The 18749-nt window shown below is 38.8% G+C and overlaps 1 protein-coding gene and 1 long non-coding RNA gene across 2 annotated transcripts in view; one reads left to right on the forward strand and one right to left on the reverse strand.

The window, feature by feature from the left end:
• The window catches only part of LOC103611673 (zinc finger SWIM domain-containing protein 6), a 101255-nt gene that overhangs the window by 73453 nt on the left and 9053 nt on the right, over positions 1-18749 (forward strand). Inside the window, exons 5-11 of the mRNA XM_008629221.1 lie at positions 1900-2079; positions 3632-3808; positions 4097-4243; positions 6822-6968; positions 9150-9410; positions 13371-13506; positions 18510-18667. Of these exons, the coding sequence (XP_008627443.1) occupies positions 1900-2079; positions 3632-3808; positions 4097-4243; positions 6822-6968; positions 9150-9410; positions 13371-13506; positions 18510-18667 (1206 nt within the window). The remainder of the gene's footprint in view (positions 1-1899; positions 2080-3631; positions 3809-4096; positions 4244-6821; positions 6969-9149; positions 9411-13370; positions 13507-18509; positions 18668-18749) is intronic.
• LOC108445227 lies at positions 11966-12245 on the reverse strand. The gene is made up of 2 exons (XR_001860004.1): positions 12171-12245; positions 11966-12011 (listed from the first exon to the last, which is right to left on the reverse strand). It is a non-coding gene; the product is annotated as an uncharacterized LOC108445227 (long non-coding RNA).

The raw sequence follows: 18749 nt of genomic DNA on the forward strand, positions 1-18749 counted from the left end.
CCACCTGTCCCAGCGCCGGAAACGAGAGAGAGCTTGGAGGGGGAGTTTGCCTATTCTTAAATGTGGATAACAGAGGTGATCACAACTTTAAGTGGCTTAGAGAATTGTCCATATTCAAACTGGCCAGCTGATAGGTTCTATCAGTTCCCAGAGGAAACTGTAAGCACCCCTTAGCAAGGACGTCCCTTCCGGGACTAGGCTTGCTAACCTATGACACATAGGTTGCCCAGAGAGGTGGTGGATGCCCCATCCCTGGAAATATTCAAGGTAAGGTTGGACGGGGCTCTGAAAAACCTGATCTAGTTTGAAGGTGTCCCTGCTCATTGCAAGGGGGTTGGACTAGATGACCTTTAAAGGTCCCTTGCACCCCAAACCATTCTATGATTCTATTCTATAATTTGACTCTGGGGAGTGAAGTGTGTTGAACAGTGTGTCTAAATCATATGATTTGATTTTAAAAGAAGTTTTTTAAAACAGTATTTGCTTTTTTCACTCCCATGGCACTTAAAAAAACCAAAACCCAAAACTGAACCAAAAAAACACAAAGACAAAATCTCCCAAAAAATGCAAACAAAAAACCAACAAGCTGCATGTTCTACTGTATGTAACTATTGTGTAGTAATAATGTGCATTAGAGTAGTGGCTCTCTGGTGTTCTGCACTATACTGTATCATATTTTGTTGTGGTTTCAAAATTTCTTTGATATTGCTTCCTCATTCCATGTCAGTCTGAATAGTAAGCGGACTTGAACCCTTAAGGATGAAGCTCTGTTTTTCCACTGGCTCCTGTGCTGTGGCATAACAACATACTGAGTTAATTTAGGAATGAATGTAATGTGATGACCTGTGGTTTGGGTATCCATTTTACATTCTTAGTTGGCAAAAGAATGCTTAAATGTGAGAATTCTAGTTTCTTGGAAGAATCGGCTGCATTTTTATTCTTCTTTTTTCAGCCTGTCCTGAAGATTACATAATTTAAACGTATTCTTTTAATTTTATTCTTGAGGCCATCCTGTGCAGGGCCACGAGTTGAACTTTGATGATCCTAGTGAGTCCCTTCCAATTCAGAATATTCTGTGATTCTGTGAAATCTCTTGTAGTGTACCAGGCATGTTCTTAATGAGCAAATGAACAGTACTTTCAGATGTCTTCATGCTTGTGTCAAAGTTCACCCTGATGAAGAAACAGCTGATTTAGGGAAAAATCTTTCCATTTGAAAATTGTTGCTAAAGACCCTGATCTATTTATGCCTGCCCTGCTCTATAGTATCAGGAAGCAGGTTCTAAAGTGATGGTACATGTGAAATGTCAGTGCAAATTAGCTTTCCCTTTGAGCTCTGTAAACAAAAAATGTATGACATTTTCTAGTGTAACCAAATAGCTGAAGTAGAAGCAGCAAAAATATCTAGACTGCACAAATCTACTGGATCTCTACTTCTGCTGGGTTTCAGGTGTGGAAGTATATGTTTAGAAAATTCATGTCTTACTAATGCACTTATTTGGTTCCTGTAATGTGAAGCTGGAAGATACATAGTTTTCGTACAAAAATTAGAAGAATAACTTGGTTAATTTCCTACTGTAACTTTATGTGAATTTTTGTTTACTTTTGTCTGATGGGCCATACATTATGAACTATGGATTTCCTAACAAAAAAGACCTGTTTAATGCCTTTTAATTGAGAAGATTGGCTTGATACAGTCTTTAAACTGCTTTGGATGGGCCACACCAGCTCCAAGATTCTGCATCAGGAATTCAGTCTGCCTGGTGTCAGGCATAGTTGGGAAACAAGCAGTGTAGCCTTAGAGGGGAGGAAAAGTGTTACAGAATAAAAGTTTGCAAATAGCCATTGGCTGCTGCATTTTTATTAAAAAACCTAATTTAGCAATTTTCTTTAAAATCAGGTGCTCTATGGATGTGTATAGTCTTAAATCCCCACTGCAAGTTGGAGCAGAAGGTCAGTTGGCTTAAACAGCTGAAAAAATGGAATGGTGTGGATGTTTGTCCCTGGGAAGATGGAAACCATGGAAACGAGCTGCCCAATTTAACCAATGCTTTGCCTCAGGGCGCAAATGCTAACCAAGGTGAGCCTAAATATATGCACTGACTGCAACACATAATATAGCCTCTATCTTATATAATTGAGCCTTGCAGCAGAATACAGCAGTCTTTCCTGGGACAAGTAACTTTCTTGTTGAGGATTGACCAGCCAGATTTATTTTCACTAATACTGTCCTCACAGAAAGGATAAATAGGATTTACTTTTGTGCTGGGGCTGCAATGTTTTTAAAGAAAGTTAGGTCTTCTAACTTTTCACTTGGTCTTTCTAAATACTTGTTGCATAAAAATTGAATGTCCCTGAAGTGTCATGTAAAAGCCTGTTGTTTCGTTGCTTGACTATAATCTTATATCCCTTCTGGTGTTGGGGGTTTTATTTTTTGCAGTTACAAAGCCTTTGATACTTAAAGGGAGATCTGTTGTGACTCCATTAAACTATGTGAGAAACTAAAGCAGCTATTTGTGGGATGTACTCTGTGTTGCACAGTCTTCATTGACAGGTGTGGGGGGGTGCAGAGGCAACACTGCCTTCTTGGAGGAGGTGTCTCTTCTTACTCGATATCATGCTTTCTAATCTAAAATGTGATTATCAAACCTGACAGAAGCCTTCTCTAGTCATCTTCAAGCAAAGATTGCTACTTTGCTAAAAACTGAGGAAAATGCAGGTTATTTACCTGGGAAAAAACCCCCTCATAATCATCAAACTTCTCAATATTTTGATACATATTTAATAGAAGTTAAAATGAAATGCTTGTGAAAGGTGGTAGAGTTAGACTTAGATGGGTTTTTCCTTGTTTCTCTTGGAAGTTTACCTCTGAAGGAAATAGACTTGGTTCATGTTTAAATCTTGCAGCTAGCTGGGCACAGAAGTTCATGCAACATGTAACTTCCTACAGAGGTGTTTGGCTTTCTGGATCTCGTGATGTTCAGACCAACCTGGGCATGCTAGTAGCAATTCTGACATGACATTTTGACATTCATAGACACAGTGCCATGCTGACAGAGCACTTTCGCCATAGGAAGATGTGCAGTAAAGGATTGTCAGTCCCATGGCCTCAGTACCTTGCTTTCTTTGCAGTATTTGTATATGTTTATGGCAAAAATTTATACAAGTGCTCAAAGTTAATGTCACTTCTCAAAGAGAACAACTAAAAATATTTTATGTGATGTTTATCTGTCACTCATCCTAGCGGCTCTGGGTCTGAGAAGGAGAGAAGCTGGGGATGCTTGAGTAGCTGTGTGCCATATACTTTCTAGTCTGTTTTTAGGGGAATTCTGTATGTGATGTTTAATGTCCTTCATATCTAGCTGTTCCCTTTGCAATGTCCTATTTAGCATTAGCCATGATGCTTTGTAGATCTTTCTGAATGCAAAGTGAATGGCACACACTTTGCCTGAGCTGTTGGGTAACAGGATGTGAAATGTCATCTGTGGTCTGCTCCTTGCAGAGTGGGTCAAGGTAGACTGCCATCAGTTAGAGGTTGGTGAATAGGCAGAAGAAAAGAATAGTGTGGATGACTGATTCACATATGAATGAATAAAAGCTGATGCAGCTTTCCGAATTTCTGAAAATGACAGATTCATCAAACAGGCCACATCGGACAGTGTTCACTCGAGCCATAGAAGCATGCGAACTGCACTGGCAGGACAGCCACTTACAGCACATTATCAGCAGTGACCTATACACCAACTACTGTTACCATGAACACACTGAAAACTCACTCTTTGACTCTCGAGGGTGGCCCCTCTGGCATGGTAAGTGGCTAAACCGTAAAGATGTTTCCATGACTTGCTGCTTTGTTCATTTTCTATGGCATTATTTTTTTTCTTTTTGGGGGGGAGGGAGGGAGCTGAATGAAAAGCCTGGCAAAAAGAACAGAGGCTCCCTTGAAATGTTGGCTCAGAAATAGTCCTTTAACTCTCTCTTGAAAAGTTTTAAAAACAAATCAAAGGAAACAAAAAAGTCCTTTTGAGTAATCTAGAAAAACAGGCTATTGCAGACATGGAAGCATTGCTATTCCTCAATTATTGTCTCCATTTTAGAACATGTTCCTACAGCCTGTGCGAGGGTGGATGCGTTACGATCTCATGGATACCCACAAGAAGCACTGAGGCTAGCAATAGCTATTGTTAACACACTAAGAAGGCAGCAGCAGAAACAGCTGGAAATGTTCCAGGCTCAGAAGAAAGGTAAATGCGGGGAAGAGAGAAGGGCAAAGGACATGACAAGGTGACAATAACACCAGACTGGAACTTTGCATGAGAAAACTGCTTTTGAAACTAAAGCAAAAGAGGTGACTAACTCTTCAGTCCAAACAATCATAGTGGAAATGTCATATTCTGGATGTTGGAGGTTTTTTTTAAGCTGGGTTGTGAGCTCTGCAGGGCAAGGGCCCTGTCCTGCCTTCTGCAATACATCTAACATGATGTGGCCTTTATTCCAATCAGAGGTTTTGGTTACACAGTGTAAATATTCATCCTGTGTAATTTATAGGCTTTTAAACAGAGATTTGCATTTGAAATGTCAGGTATTTAAAATAATTTTTTTCCTCTGACATGTAATTTAGCAGGCCTATATATTTCTGAGGTGGAAGCCTAAAGTTGACAAGGTAAAGTCTGCACTACAGAAATTTATCAAATTTGGCAGTTTCTTCCAAAAGTCTCTGATGATGCTTAAACTTTAGAGGATTCACATCACTGGAAATCAAATTTTTGAAACACTGGCTTTATAAAATGTTCTGTGGTGTTCCTCTAAACACTACCCCTATTTTTGGAAGGAACATTCTTCCAAAAATAATCCTTCACTGAACTTTGTCATAGGTTTGGAGAGGTAGTGGGAGAAGAAAGGGGTAACTTTGTGGTTAAAGAATGCATGTGGAAAATTTTGAATAACATTCTCAGCTACTACAAGAACACCTTTAATTCAAATTTTATTTTAGATTTTTGTTGCTACTTTTAACTATGTGTATCCTCATGCATTGTAGGCAAAAATACCAGTGTGAAGTCAAATGTGTAAATTTTTTAACTGTATGTGCAGGTGTTTTCACAGAAATGTTAATTTAGAAATTGAAGACAAGGTAGATATCTGACTGGAAAAAAAAATTATTTGTCAGTTCCTATGTGCCTTCATTTCACAATACCCAAGGAAGAAATTTTGAGCACTATTGTGGATCCTAGATTTCAACAAAACTTAAAAGCACTTTGCATTATTACTTAGGAGAATTTTTCCTAGTCTTTTTATTATGTAATATATCTTTCCTTAACATGAAGTTTGTAATTTCTGTGTTGTTACTCACTGCTTTGTTTGGGGTTTTTTCACTCTTATGTTTGAAGCTTAAAAAAGTTTGTTTTAATAGTGAAAAATATGCTGGTCTTCTCTATAAGCAGAATAATTCTGCAGCTACAGTTTCAGTTCAGCAACCACCACATGCTTCTACTTAGCTTTCATTCATGTGACTGATCTGACATTCGTGGAACTAGTTGCATGATTTAAAGTTAAATCTCTATATGAATGGAGGACTGAAGCCTTTGTTTGGCATGACACAAGTGAAGCTCATAAGTAGACATAATAGATGAAATGGAATATAAGTGAGTCAGTAAGGTCATTGATATTAATCCTTTTTGGTAATATTATGTTCTTCTGACTGTTGTTTTTAGCACATGCTATTTGTTAGTAAGACAAATATTTACTACTTTGTTTTTCATATTACATATCAGTTGATTCTTTAAAAAAAGCCACTGTCCTGAACACTGAGTTCAACAGTGTGGCTGTTTCATTTTGTAGCTCCACACATTTAAAGGCAAGAAGCAAGCTTTTAAAGCTTTGTGATAATACTTATGATTACTCAGAAAGATGGCACTTTGTGAACAAGACAGAGCAGAGAAAGGTACAAGTTAGTGTGTAATAAGCAGAGAAACAGAGCATCTGTAATGGCTTGTATACAATTTTTAAATGGTCACCCATAATGCACCTTATCTCTCATAGTTTAGTTGTGTATGCATCTAGGAGAAAAAGCTGGGGAGTTGAAGGGGAACTACTGCCGTAAGATTCTTAGTTAAAAAAGGGATTTGAGTCACCTCTAGCATCTTTTACCGCAGCAACACTTCCTTCAATTCATTGTGCTAAACAATTTTTTCATGTTGTAACTGATTGATTGATTGATTGATTGATGAGGGCTACAAACAAAGTATCCATGAAGGTATTTGTTGACTGAAACTTTAGAATGACAAAAAATGCACTTAAAGGACAATTTTTTTCTTTTATACCTCATTTAAACACATTATACTTTTTTTCTTCTTTTTTTTTATTAGGAACTGTCATTGTGAGTTTATTGCTTCAATAAATATTTAGATGCAATAAGTTCATATTTTATTTATTAAAACTGAACATTTCAGAATATTTTATTTCAGTGCCATCAGCTTCACTTAAAATGTGAAAATGGTACTGCATTTTTTGAGTGAGGAAACAGTGGTGAATATTTTACCAAAAAAAGTCTTTGTAATAATTTTTCAGCAGACATTTCAGAAGTTACAGGTATCAAGTTAGAGATTTCAAAAGATACTGCAATTGAAATTTTTGACCCATAATGTACTTTGTTAGTGCTCAAAATGTTTGGCCTTTGTCCATTTTCTTTTTTTCCTCTTTTAACATATTTACAAAGGGCAATGAATTCACACTATTTTTTCCTTCTAAGCAGAAGAGCATTTTATTCAGTTTTACTTCTATATTAAAATTCCCTCCCTCCTCCCTTCATCTTTTCTGTCACAGAACTTCTCCAAATAGGAGTAACCTCAATAACAAATCTTGAAGGTTGGGTAGGACATCCTTTGGATCCAATTGGCACCCTCTTCAGTAGCCTGATTGAAGCCTGCAGGGTGGATGATGAGAGCTTCCATGGATTCTCAGACTTCACGGGTAAGGCCATGCAAAGGGAGCAATCTTCTCTAAGTCTTCAGTAACCAGAGACATTTTTCTATCTTACCTTTCCTGATTAACTTCAAAGCCAGTGTCTTTACAGTATAAGAACTCACATTTGCATTCCCTAAGAAAACACAAGGGAGAGAAAATGTTTAAAGTAAAACTGTTATATGAAGCCTTCAAAAATTACCAGTTACTCATTCTTGAAGGCAATTCAGTATTTTACACTTGAAATAAAACTGATTAAGAGTTTATAGCAGCAACCCTCTTTACATACATTGCTCTATCCTCTTTTGGAGAAATCACAGGAAATCAGAGAATTGTTGAGGTTGGAAGGCTTCTCTGGAGATCATCTAGTCCACCTACTCTGATCAGAACAGGGTCACCTAGAGCAAGTTGCCCAGGACTGTGTCCAGTTGAGTTTTGAATAGTCCCAAGAATGAACACCATACAACCTTTCTGGGCAACCTCTTACAGTGTTTGACCATCCTCACAGTAAAAAAGTGTTTTCTTATACTCAGATGGAATTTCCTGTATTTCAGTTTGTGCCCATTGCCTCTTGTCCTGTCACAGGATACCACTGAGAAGAGTCTGGCTCTGTTTCCTTTACATTCTCCCATTAGATATTTATATATTTTGGTAAGATCCCCCTGAGCCTTTTCTTTTCCCGGCTAAACAATCACAGCTGTCTCAGTATCTCATATGGGAGATGCTCCAGTCCTTTAATCATCTTTGTGGCCCCTCACTGAATCTGCTCCAGTAGGTCCATGGGGAGCCCAGTACTGAACATGGCACTCCAAGTGTGGGCTCACCAGTGCTGAGAAGAGGGGAAGGATCACCACCTCCGATCCTCCTACCTGGTCCAGGATATTATTTGACTTCCTAGCTACAAGTGTACATAATACTTCAAAGTGATGACAAAACACTTAAAATTTATAACATACATGGTCTATAAAGTACATGGTTTATAAAGGTTATGAATTGGAAAATAGCATTGTAGTATTGATACATGATTTCGGACAGGATGGATATGCCCATTCTAACTTCAGTATTTGCTTCTCAGGAGCTTAACTGATTTATTCCTTATTCTCAGTCTCTTTCCATCTCTGTGGTAGTTTCTTATCACCTTCTGTGTGGTCAGAAACTTGATTCATTCCTCTACCTATAGATATGTACATCCCAAATCTCCTTGGGGTTTTTCCTCAAAACTAATTTTATTCAATTAGATTTTCTTTAATAAACTTCTAATCCCATATCCACCAGTTCTGGAAGAGCTTTAATTAAAAGAAATCAGATTCTTTGCAATTAGAAAAAAACCCCAAAACAACCCCATGAAATAAAGGTAGTGTGTTGAAACATAAATTCCCCCAACACGCATATATACAATCTACTAAATGCATTTTGCCATCTCATTTGCTGCAGCTGTCCATCTCCTTACATCTGTACATTGCAACTTTTTGTTCCCAAACTAGACCATAAACTGTTAGAGGTTGATATAGCATTTTGTCATATGGTGTATTGGTGAAGTGCCAAATAAATCAGTAGTACTCTTTAAAGCAATTTATGGCTTGGTCTGTGTGGAATTTACAAGTAATCTTTACTGAAAGTAGCATTTCTAGTGTTAATAAAAGTCAGAAACATTATGCGTGCTTATCATAAATGCAACTAACAAATAAAAAAGCGTGAAGAGAGCTTTAGCAAACAGAATGCTTTAAAATTGCGGAGTTCCCAGGCCTACTGTATTTGCATAATCCTAATAGCTTCAACCGAAATCTATGCAGGTGTATAAGCACCTTCCCTTTCCACTTATACAGCATTAAAGCTTTAAGGAGATACAGAAATGGGTGGGGAAAAAAATTGAAATAGATCATCCAATGTTGGCCTTATTAACACAAAGCTGGAGAAACTGCCTTTCTCCAAATCATGCAGTTTAAAATGAAAACTTTTATTTTTACTAGAGTGGATTTTTTAAAACCTAATTGTTTTGTGTATTTCTGTGATGTGGAATTGGATCAGGTAGTTTATATTGGATAATTGGATATTGAGATTGCACTCATAATTTAAATATTTTTTAAAAATGAATACTGACAGAGGAAGCATTTGAAAATGTGGCATTATAGGCAGATTATGGATTTTAATGATTTCCTGATGTGTTGTTCTTTGTGTCGCCCTTTACAGAGAACATGGGGCAATGCAAATCTCTGGAGTACCAGCACCTGCCTGCACACAAGTTTTTAGAAGAAGGGGAATCTTATTTAACGCTGGCTGTGGAAGTAGCATTGATAGGGCTGGGACAGCAACGAATAATGCCAGATGGCTTGTATGCACAAGAGAAGGTTTGTCGAAATGAGGAGCAGCTCATTTCTAAGCTACAGGAAATTGAATTGGATGATACTCTGGTGAAGATTTTTCGAAAACAAGCAGTCTTCCTATTAGAAGGTATCTCAGTGTAGATGCTAACTGCTTTTTAAAACTGTCTTCACTTACACAAGCCCACGGAATTGGTATTACAGTATAAACTGCCTTATATACTTAAGATGTTTTTTGATGTAGAACTCCAGCAAAATTTTATCCAATCTCTTATGAAAATCAAACATACTTCAGATATCACATGACTGTAGAGATAAGGTATCTACTAACCTATAAGCCTTTATTTTTAAATTTTATTGCATTTTCTTCTTTAGATTTGTCCAGTATCCTAATTATATAACCCAGGCTCACAATTGAATAATATAGACATCAGTTATCATCAACAGTTCTTGGGTAGTAAATTTCTAAATGTCATTTGTATCCTGAAAAAGGACTGGCAGCTTTGTAAATGTTTGAAGATTTTTACCTCTATTCCCCAGTGAAGAGCTCAGAAAATTCACTTAAATTTGCTGGGACAGAAATATAACATTTTCTTTGTCGCAATTAGGAATATGAGCTGCCTCTGAAGTTTGTATCATACTTGAAAATTTAAATATATGGACAAATATTAAGGCTTACGGCCTGGTCTTGTGACTAAATTTTGATTAAAACAAATAACTTGTGTTTGGGAATTGCAGTTGTGTATTGCAATAAAATCTGTACCAAAAAGTGCATGGTTTTGCCTTAGCTTTTAAAAAGGCTTGACATATAACACTTAAGCCTTATTTTCAAAGAGTAGTCTTGTGGGTTCTAAGATTGATATTCTAGTTTTTGGGGGTTTTTAACTGGAGGAAAAACTTTAAAGGAACTAGTTATCTAAAGGCATGGTCCAAGTTTTGAGCACTTTCTCAAGGGATGGTGGGGAGTTTGATACTGCTCTAGGTAAATTGTGAAGATTGTTACACAGCAGTCAGGTTTTGCTTTCTTTCTGTAAGACATTTGTCTTTTAAAACTATTTCTTTAATGGAAGAGATGATGCAGTATGTTGTTTAAGGTTCTCAGCTTTGAGTCACTATTATTGCCTGGATCCTTAAAGACTTTGGTAGCTACTGGTGGTGCAATTTGAAACTGTAGAGAAGCTGCACCATAAAGAGAGTATCTGCTTTATGGCCTTTGGACAAGAACAGCTTCTTGCTGGATCCAGCTATTCACCACCATAGAGGGATCCTATGGATTATAAAATCAATTTTCTGCATCTGTTTACTGGTCAGGATGCTGTATGAGGAAATGGCAGGATTTCTCTCAAGTATTCTCTGATACTTCTAGTTTACAACTTTGATCAGTGATATACTTTTTGTTTTCTTAGAGTAGTAAACAAGTGATCATAGCAGGCAACCTGCTAAAATAGCTACCTACAAAATTACTGTGGTGAGCATCATGCAACAATGGTCATGCATTACTGTGTGCTGAGAAATCTGGCTTTTCTGCAATAACTTCAGTTTACTCCAGGTTAGGCAGAAACTACCAGATCACATGGAGGAAAAACTGTGCAGTGATTTAAGATTCTAATCATATCAGTTGTGGTTTATAGTTGAAGTTCTGTAGATATAATAAAGAAAGTTTAATCCAGCATTAGGCTGATTTCTATGCTGTTAATGCAGATTAATGCATGCTGTGTGTAGCTACCGTTTGAATGCATGGGAAAGCAGAACATAAGACTGTTGCAAGAACTGTTCTATTTTTTTGCTTGACTGCTAAGTTAATGACAGAATATATTTTCATATAAATGCTTTGTCATTTATTCTTTGTCTTCTAACTGAGTTTCTGAATGGACCACCAACTGGCAAACACACAAAATGGCTTCTTTCATACAAGCAATGCCAGCTAGTTTTGAACGGCTTTCAACTTTAAATAACTGAGACACACTGTCACCTACTTAATCTTCATTGATGTTTCCACTGTGATCAGCCCCAGCCTTCAGAAATGCCCACCTATGGAGCTCAGATTTTTTTTCATGCCTAGTGATTTTTATCTTTGCATTTTGTACTAAGGCACCAGTCAAAAACATTGCTGAAACAGCTGTGCTGGTCCAAGTTGTTACCATCTCTCTTTCATGGAGTTCATCATCCCATGCAGCAGAAGTGGTTGAATACATTTTGTGAGTACTCTTCATCTGCTTCAGTGAAGGGTCAGTCATGTTAGTTTGAACCACTGCTGGAAACTACGACACATGTGACTGCAATGAAGAAGTGTGCTCACACAGTCATTCATCCATCCAAGTGTGGTGGGTTGGAATCTCTAGTAGAAGAGGAAGTGGTAACTTCTAGGACTGCCAGCTGCTATTTGTGCAATAATTGTCCAATAATACTGTCTTGGGGTGACTTTATGATGTGTATCCCATATCGCTGCCCTATGCCCAGAAATTAATTCTTGTGCCTTTCTATGCTTTTAAACTTAGCCTGAGAGGAGGAAGGAAAAACTGAGCAAAACTTTTTCAAAGCAGTTTGCAGCTTGTTCAAGGTCACACAGAGATAGCGACTCTTTTTTTTTCCAGCCAGCTTTCAGCCAGTTTTTCAGTTTCTTTTTCTCCAGAGAGAGACTGAGAGTTGAACTTTTTTTCCTTCCTTGGAATTTTGGATTTTTTTCCCTTTTTCTGTGGACTGCTTCAATATCAGAACACATCGGGAAGACCTCCCACCGAGCACAGAGGCCCTGGCCCTTGGCCAACGTTTTCAGTTTCTTTTTCTCCAGAGAGAGACTGAGAGTTGAACTTTTTTTCCTTCCTTGGAATTTTGGATTTTTTTCCCTTTTTCTGTGGACTGCTTCAATATCAGAACACATCGGGAAGACCTCCCACCGAGCACAGAGGGCCTGGCCCTGGGCCAAGCCCCAGCTCTGAGGAGACCAAAGGGAGGACTCTAACACTTTCCCAGGTTTTTTTCTTCACAGCAAAGAATTTTATTATTTAGCATTATTTTCCTTTTCCTGTGTGTTTGTTAAATAAATAGTTTTTATCTCTTTCACTTTCCTTTGAGGAAAATTTATTTTTCCCGAAGCTGGTGGGGGGAGGGAGGGGTGGTTGTGCCTTCTCTCAGAGGATATATCTCTAAATTTGACCAAATCGGAACAAATACTTAATGTAAGATTCTTATTCTCTATCTTGCAGTGTTTAACACCTGAGCCTCTAGCCGCTGAAGTAAAAAACTGCTTGACACAATGTTCCTATTAATAGGAATAACAGTCTTAAGGTTGCAGGAAAAATGCAAAAATGGAATTCTTATGCACTATGAATATTCAGAACTCAGCAGGCAGTTTCATGTATTTTTTTTAAATTGTCGTTTCTGTTGTCAGTCTTAACACTGCTGTTATGAAGTACTGCACTGTGAGCAAAATCTATTGCCCCAACAATGGGAATAGTTTCCCCACAACACATGTAATTTTTGTGTGGTTATAATAGACTAACAAAAGCAGCTTTGATTCAAGATCTGACCTAGTCTTTTCTGGAGACCAAGTCTAGACCAAAGGGTTATTTAAATGCCTAATGTCAGGTGAGACATTAATAAGGATCAGGTGCTGCTGTACTGCTGTACTGATTAGTCATGTAACTTCAGTTAAAGATACCTGGTTTTCTACCATAGCCACTTTTTTTTTTTTGTGGTTTTATGATAAAGCAATTATGCACCAACAGAGGAATTCATGTGCATAACTACACAGAGGCAAAGCTAGGATTATCACCTTCTACTTTTGCATACCATATATTTGCTGAATGAGCCCCATAGAGCCCTGGGACCATTCTGTCATTTGTATGTGCATTGGTAGTGTGCTTAGTACTATACAATTTACAGTGTGTCTTGTTGTCTCAAAGAATAGATGGCATTTAATATACTTGTAATATATTTCACGAACGAATCAATGTAACTTTACCTTTTGTACAGCAAGCTGTCTCTGAAAACCAACTCTAACTCAAGGTGTGATGAATGGGTTCTAAAGGTCCAGACGTTAAGTTTTAACAGTCTGTAAAGACTGATATTCTCTTTTTCTTTCCCACAGCTGGACCATATAGTGGTTTAGGTGAAGTCATCCATCGAGACAGTGTTCCAATGCACACATTTGCCAAGTATCTTTTCACCTGTCTCCTACCTCATGATGCTGAATTGGCATACAAAAGTGCACTGAGAGCCATGCGGTATGTATTCACAAATCATCTAGGAAGAACATGAGTAGCAGTTTGAAAAACGGGAAAAAGCTTGGTAGTCAAGACCTAGCCTTTTTTTTAAAAAGAAGCATTGTTCTGTTTAAGGAGAAATTACTTTGGTTCTGTCATCTGTAAAAGCAATTGATGTCTGTACTAACTACATTATAACTTATAAATGTACAATTAGTGTTTATATACAACTATAAACCAGCATTCTATGTTACAAATCCTTCTAGAATTCCACTATTGGGAAGTGTGGTTTTGTATTGAACAACAGCTTTAGCACGTGTGTGTTCTTTTACTGATGTGGTTGTCTGTGTATGATGCTAGTGGCAAGGAAATGAGCAAAGAGGCATCTCACCAGCAGTCTTCAGATCATCTGCTGCTTAGCTGCTTCAGCCCACTTTATATACTGAGCATGATGTCATATGGTCTGAAATATCCCTTTGGTCAGTTTGGATCACCTGTCCTGGCTGTGTCTCCTCCTAACTTCCCATGCACCCCCAGCCCCCTCCCCAGTGTGGCAATACGAAAAACAGCAAAGGCCTTGGCACTGTAAGCCCTGCTCAGCAATAACAAAAACATCTCTATATTATCAACCCTGTGTTCAGCACAAATCCAAAACACAGCCCCATACCAGCCACTGGGAAGAAAATTAACTCTATCCCAGCCAAAATTAGCACACTCTAGAAAGCTAAATGAGGAGAAAATAGTCCCATGTTCAAAAGGCCTAAATGGGAGGGCATGCATAAGAACAAAACATAGCTACTTTTAAGTCAGGCCAAAGGTCTGCTTAGCCTGTTTGGGTTTTTTTGCCTCCAAGAGTATCTAATAGTGGGTGTTAGGGAAGGAATCTATGAAATATGGAAAGCAACTTTGCATACTTGCTGTTTACAATTAGAATTTTTGAATTAGAATTTTTAGAATTAGAATTTTTAAAAGATCAATTTTATAAAGTACACTTGAGTCCTTGTATTCAATTTCAGTCACTACCTTAAAGTGTTTCTCAGAGACTGTGGGGAGTTTTCCTCCTTAAACTAAACTACTGAGACCACATTGAAAGGCTAGAATAGACATCTGTCAGTAGCTTTGCACAGTGCACTGAATGCTTCAGTGAATGTGATAGCAGCATGCCATTCCTCTTGATGAAGTATTTGGGCTTTCCCCAGAAACAAATCATAACTGAGAACTGCTTTTCTGGAAATTTCCTTTCTCAACTGGAAAAACAAGCAAGGCACGGAAAAATCCAAATCTTTAGTTGATCATGGGGAGCTCCAGCCATCTCTGGCATGAAGCTGCCATCTCAGCCAAAGAAGTTACTTCTCAAACAGACCAGTATGAGTTGTCTGTTTCTATCTGGTAAAATCACAGGAGACATCAGCATAATCAGGGCTGTTCCCCATAGCTCTCTTGGCATCACTTTTAAGGCAGATGGGAGTTCAGCTTTTTTATATTATTTACTTATGCATTTTTAATATTTTTAATATATTTGACACTCTTAAGAAATGTGGACTGCTATCTTGAACTGCAGTGACAGAAGATGCAGACACTTTCTATTCCATGTCTGTCTGTGTTCCTCGAAACTTCTCAAAAATTCTTATAAAGAAGGTTGGTTACTTTTTCCATTCACGCCAGTGATACTTCAGTATACAAAGCACTCCTGATACAAACCAAGTGAAAAACTAACTAAACCTAAATGTTGTTTTGAGGGGGGGAAAGAAGAAAGCAAACATGAAGATTGAATGTTATAGTGGGTTGATGCTGACCGGATACCAGGCACCCACCAAGGCTGCTCTCTCACTCCCCTCTGCAGCTGGACAGGGGAGAGAAAATATAACAAAGGATTCATGGGTTGAGATAAGGGCCAGGAGAGATCGCTCATTAAATACCATCACGGGCAAAACAGGCTCAACTTAGAGATATGAATTGAATTTATTATGCTAACAAAATCAGAGAAGGATAATGAGAAGTAAAATAAAACCTTAAGAACACCTTCCCCACACCCCTCCCTCCTTCCAGCTCTACCTCCTACCCCAGCAGAGCAAGGAGACAGGGAATGGGGGTTATGGTCAGTTCATCACCCGTGGCTTGTCCCACTGTTCAGGGAGAGGAGTCATTCCCTTGCTGCACCATGGGGTCCCTCCCATGGGAGACAGTTCTCCTCGAACTTCTCCAATGTGAGTCCATCTCATGAGCAACAGCTCTCTGCAAACTGCTGCAACGTGAGTCCATCCCACAGGCAACAGTCCTCCCCAGACTGCTGCAGCATGGGATACTCTTCCACAGGGTGCAGTCCTTCAAGGACAGGCTGCTCCAGCATGGGAGCAAAGCCCCTGTCTCCATGGGCCTCTCACGGGGTAATAGCCTCCTCTCAGGTATCTACCTGCTCTGACATGAGGCTCCTCCATGGGTTGTGGGTGGACCTCTGCATCCCCATGGACCTCCATGGGCTGCAGGGGGAACAGCCTGCTTCACCATGGTCTTCACCATGGGCTGCAGAGGAATTTCAACTCCAGTGCCTGGAGCACTTCCTCCCCCTCCTTCTTCACTGACCTTGGTGTCTGCAGAGTTGTTCTTCTCACATGTTCTCACCCTACTCTTCTCTGGCTGAAATTACAACTGGACAACAATTTCTGTTTTTCTTTCTTCTTAAATATGTTACCACCATTTCTAATTGGCCCAGCCTTGGCCAGTGGCACGTCCATCTTTGGAGCTGCCAGGGATTGGCTCTGCCGGATGTTTTGGAAGCTTCTAGCAGCTTCTCACAGAAGCCACTCCTGTAGCCCCCCCACTACCAAAACCAGGCCATGCAAACCCAATACAAATGTATGTCTCATATTTGTGAGGTGGAATGGATCAGAAGAGGGAAATTCAAGCATCTCTTCCTTTATAGCATGGGTTAAATGTTTCCACATAGAAATCTGCATGGTTGCCCATGCTTTTAGAAGTGGAGCATATTTTTTCACTTGAACATTTATGAAAGGTAACTTCCCAAGTCGACAGCTAGTTGGTCTCCAGACATAAGTGTTTAGTGTTAGTCTACACAAGTCATTGACCCATGATGGCAACTGGAGTATTTTGCCTCTTTGCATTCAACATCATCTTTTGCCATTTTGTTTTTTTAAATCTTCTTTTAATGTGTGGAACACTCAGTGTGAAATCAATAGAATCTGAGACCATAAGGCCTTTCATACATGCACCTCAGGTCTGCAAGGACAGGGTATGCTAACCTTGATGGTCACTTCTGTCTACAGTTCTCTGCTTGCAGCACTGAAACATATGGAGTACAGCCTTGGAGAATGTGGATCTGCAGTGACCTAGTTGACTACTCACTTGGAATCTGAACTCAAATGTTTGGCTTTGTTTGGCTGATTCCCTGTTAAGCCTGAATTTCAACCCAGGCTTTGAGTCAGCCTTTAATGGTGATGTTTAATCACAAAGTAGCTTTGCTAAAACCTAGCAAAATACTTGATGTTTGAAAGGGCAAAAAAGTGAAGAATGATAAATCTGCTTATGCTTGTTATAATGTTCCCTAATCTTGCCAAAATTGCATGAAAGCCACCAATTCACAACAGCATTTCTTTTCACAGCAAAGGAACATAGAAACTGGCAATGAAATTCAAAGTGACAGATTTTCCTTTCATGATCTTTGTCTATTTGGTGTTACTCATAACCTAATAATCCTTTTTGCATTATGTTAGTTAGGATTTTTCCTGTTTGTTGAAATGATTTAATAATGCATGTTTTTTATCCCCCCTCTGTGCTTGGAAAAAATCAGCTGGGGAATTTATATGTATTTTATTTTTACATACATAAAGCTATATAGCGGTGTCTCAGTAGTACTAGGGAAGAGATTTGACTCTTGATACAAAACAAAAGGGAAGTATCTTTTCATATTAACATCCACATTATTATTGGTAGACTACAGTTTAAGGACTTTAAAAATTACTTCATATATGAACAGCAAAATGTCTTTTTTTGGTATGTCTGAATTTATTGCAAGGTCAAAACCCTTAGGATTTGTTGAATATCCTTCTCCCTTACTTTGAGCATATACAAGTGAAGAAAGTATATTCCAAATACTGGAAAATACTTACATGTTCTCAGTATGATGGAGAACTACTCCACTTTCCTTACTGAGGACTGTGGTTCAAAGACTGAAATAAGGCAGGAGAAAAAAAGCTTCAACTCTATGGATGATGCAGAAAGTCTCTGCTGCCTTGGCTAATGAATGGCTGTCATGGTTTAATCCCAGCCAGCCACCAAGCCCCACACAGTTTCTTGCCCATTGCCCCACCAGCAGGATGGGGGAGAGAATCTGAAGGGTAAAAGCAAAAGAACTCCTGGGTTAAGATAAGACAGTTTAATAGGTAAAGCAAAACACATGAACACAAGCAAAGCAAAGCAAGAAATTAATTCACTGCTTCCCATGGGCAGTCAGGTGTTCAGCCATCTCCAGGAAAGCAGGGCCCATCACACACAATGGTGATTTGGGAAGACAAATGCCATCACTCCAAACATGTCCTCCCTCCCCTTCCTCCTTCTTCCCCTCGCTTTATATAATGAGCATGAGGCCATATGATCTGAAATATCCCTTTGGTCAGTTTAGGTCACCTGTCCCAGCTGTGTCTCCTCCCAACCTCCCATGCACCTCCAGCCTCCTCACCAGCTTGGCAGTGCCAAAAGCAGCAAAGGCCACAAATCCAAAACATAGCCCCATACTAGCCACTGTGAAGAAAATTCACCCTACCCCAGCCCAAACCAGCACAATGGCTTAATTGTCCTGTGAATTCTTACAGATGCCCGCTGATGTAGGCAAATTTGGCAAATGGACTTTTAAGATTCCCCAAGAAAAGAAATGTTTTTCCAATATCTTTATACCCAAAACTGCACATTTAATAAACAAGGTCAAGTGTTCTTGCAGCTTTAGTTTTGCTTATTAGTAACCTAATATAATGATGATTTGATGAAAGAGTATTTCTTTCTTATTCCAGGTTGCTAGTATTGGAATCTATGGCTCCTTTGGGAGATACGTCCCGTCCACACCACATTGCATCAGTTGTTCCAAACCGGTATCCCCGCTGGTTCACCCTAAGTCACATCGAATCCCAGCAGTGTGAGCTAGCATCTACCATGCTGACAGCAGCCAAAGGTACATTGCTGTCAATTACATACTCAACTAAGTGTATGCCTTTAATATTTCATGGAATAAACAGGTTATAAAACCTGTGTTT

The sequence above is a fragment of the Corvus brachyrhynchos genome, unplaced genomic scaffold, assembly GCF_000691975.1.
Source record: "Corvus brachyrhynchos isolate BGI_N302 unplaced genomic scaffold, ASM69197v1 scaffold503, whole genome shotgun sequence".
NCBI lineage: Eukaryota > Metazoa > Chordata > Aves > Passeriformes > Corvidae > Corvus > Corvus brachyrhynchos.